This window comes from Octopus bimaculoides, chromosome 1 (assembly GCF_001194135.2).
Source record: "Octopus bimaculoides isolate UCB-OBI-ISO-001 chromosome 1, ASM119413v2, whole genome shotgun sequence".
In the NCBI taxonomy this organism is placed as follows: Eukaryota; Metazoa; Mollusca; class Cephalopoda; order Octopoda; family Octopodidae; genus Octopus; species Octopus bimaculoides.
The window spans coordinates 81,928,868-81,931,194 of NC_068981.1; the positions used below are offsets into that span (position 1 = coordinate 81,928,868).

The 2,327-nt window shown below is 34.8% G+C and overlaps 1 protein-coding gene across 1 annotated transcript in view; it reads left to right on the forward strand.

The window, feature by feature from the left end:
- Window positions 1-2,327, forward strand: part of LOC106876346 (uncharacterized) — a 32,938-nt gene that overhangs the window by 23,322 nt on the left and 7,289 nt on the right. Inside the window, exon 3 of the mRNA XM_052974409.1 lies at window positions 2,158-2,226. Within this exon, the coding sequence (XP_052830369.1) occupies window positions 2,158-2,226 (69 nt within the window). The remainder of the gene's footprint in view (window positions 1-2,157; window positions 2,227-2,327) is intronic.

Genomic DNA, 2,327 nt, shown 5'->3' on the forward strand with positions numbered 1-2,327 from the left:
CCGTGGACAATAACCTCTCCTCCACGGACAACAACCTCCTAGGACAATTACCCGCTTGGACAATTACCCATGTGCAGCTTAGAGAAAGGTGCGCCTAATGTGTGTATTTTTTATAAGTTTCAGGAGGAAAATAATTCGTGTATGGAGATCGAATGATTCCACTGATTTTTTTCGGAGGAAACGCCGGGCGGTGATTTAGCACCCAAAACTACCAAAAATTTAGCACCCAAAACTATCATGGTAGATTTTGAAAAGGCTGTGATTAATAGTTTGTACTTGGCATTTCCACAAGCCGAGATAAGCGGTTTTTTTCACTTTAGCCAAAGCATCTATAGGAACATTCAATTTCAATAGCGGTACCAAGAGGATAAAGAGTTTTTAATCTCTACAAGAATGATAGCTGCTTTAGCTTTTGTTCCTACTTGTGATTTTGAAAAAGACTTTTGAAACGCGATGTGAAATACTCCCACCGGAACATATCCCTTACAAGATTACTTTGAGGATACATACTTAGGACGACCATCGCGAAGAGGAAGACGACAAGAACCAGTATTTGGAATGGATTTATGGAATATGTACAACATGACGTCGGATGAACTTCTAAGAACAAAGAATGTTGTAGAAGGGTGGCACAGGTGGGTTTTTTTAATCGAATGCTTGTTGTTGCTACTCGAACTGCAAGTTTTTAAAATATATTAAAAAAAAGCAAGCATTACAACAAGTACTTATGACTCAATCCTTGACGGGTTTTGCTAAACAGCCATCTAGAAAGAAATATTTAGATATTTCAGCCCGTGTTAATGCCGTAGTTAGCAAATACGAAAACATAAATGTCATACAATATTTGCAAGGAATCGCGTATAATTTGCACTTTTAGACGATGATTTAAAACTTCTTAATATATTGGAGATGGAGCACTTAACCAAGGGTGTAATTGTTTTAGGGGGTAGTTGTCGTCGGGGGGAATTGTCCTAGGTGGGTAATTGTCCTAGAGGGTAACTGTCCTGATACGCAATAAAGAGTCGGTTTCTAACCTAGATCCAAGGCTCCTTCATTAGAATTTCAACATCAACGGAGCATTTTTGTATATATGCATATATGTATGAATATCGTTATTTAGTTTTATTTCAAGAGTTCATGCCAATAGAGAAAGAACCGGTTTCTAACCTAGATCCACAGCGCCTTCATTGGAATTTCAACATCAGCAGAATATGTACGTACGTACGTACGTATGTATGTATGTATGTATGTATGTATGTATGTATGTATGTATGTATGTATATATCTAGATTTGTCAGTTTATGTATGTTTTATGTATGTTTTCTCATGCATATATTGTGGTATCTAGACATGTTCATATATACTTAAATGATAAACTTCTGGAAAGTTTTACAGATTTTTACATTTCCAGTGATAGCTTGAATATGTAGTGTTGGAATCAGCTTTCTGCCTTCTGGTTTTGAGAATCCTAATTTCTCGAGATTGGTACTTAGGCCTTGTGTTACGTATCTCAGTGTCTCAATAATTACAGGTATAAACCTGAACTTGTAATCTGGGTAGAGTAACTGTAGATTTCTAGATTTCTGAATAGTTCAGCGTAGGCATTTTATTTCTTGATCTTTATCTTTATGTTGATATCCGTTGGGCAGCTGATTTTCACAACTGAATGTACGCATGTATGTATGTATGTATGTATGTATGTATGTATGTATGTATGTATGCATATATATATATATATATATATATATATATATATATATATATATATATATATATATATATATATATATATATATATATGTGTGTGTGTTCATACATAGATGCATATACACACATATAACGAATACTTATAATTTTGTAAAACCCTCTTGTAACAAAAGTTAGCTTACATTTCTCTCAAACAACGTGACTGTACATGTATACTTCTGTATAAGTGTATCCTAATATTTGTATATTAGTTTACTTATATATGCTACATACACATACAGTTATATTAGTAATATATGTGTTTTTTCTGTAAATCGAAGTTTTCATGGAGACCCTAACAACATAACGAATGACGAGATATTACGGTTGTGTGACGATACAAAGTACTTCGTAACCTACTCTGTTTACTGCAATATATCCAAATTTTTCTCTGTGTGCAATTATTTTTAGGTCGATGCCATTTTAGCTGAATTTCATTCTCCACCTGTTAAACTAGAAGCATTTCGAATAATGGGAACAGTAAGTGATTTTAAAAATTTTATTTTACATATGTTGGTATAATCATCGTCATTATCACCGCCGCTGGTGCCGCCGCTGGTGCCGCCGCTGGTGCCGCCGCT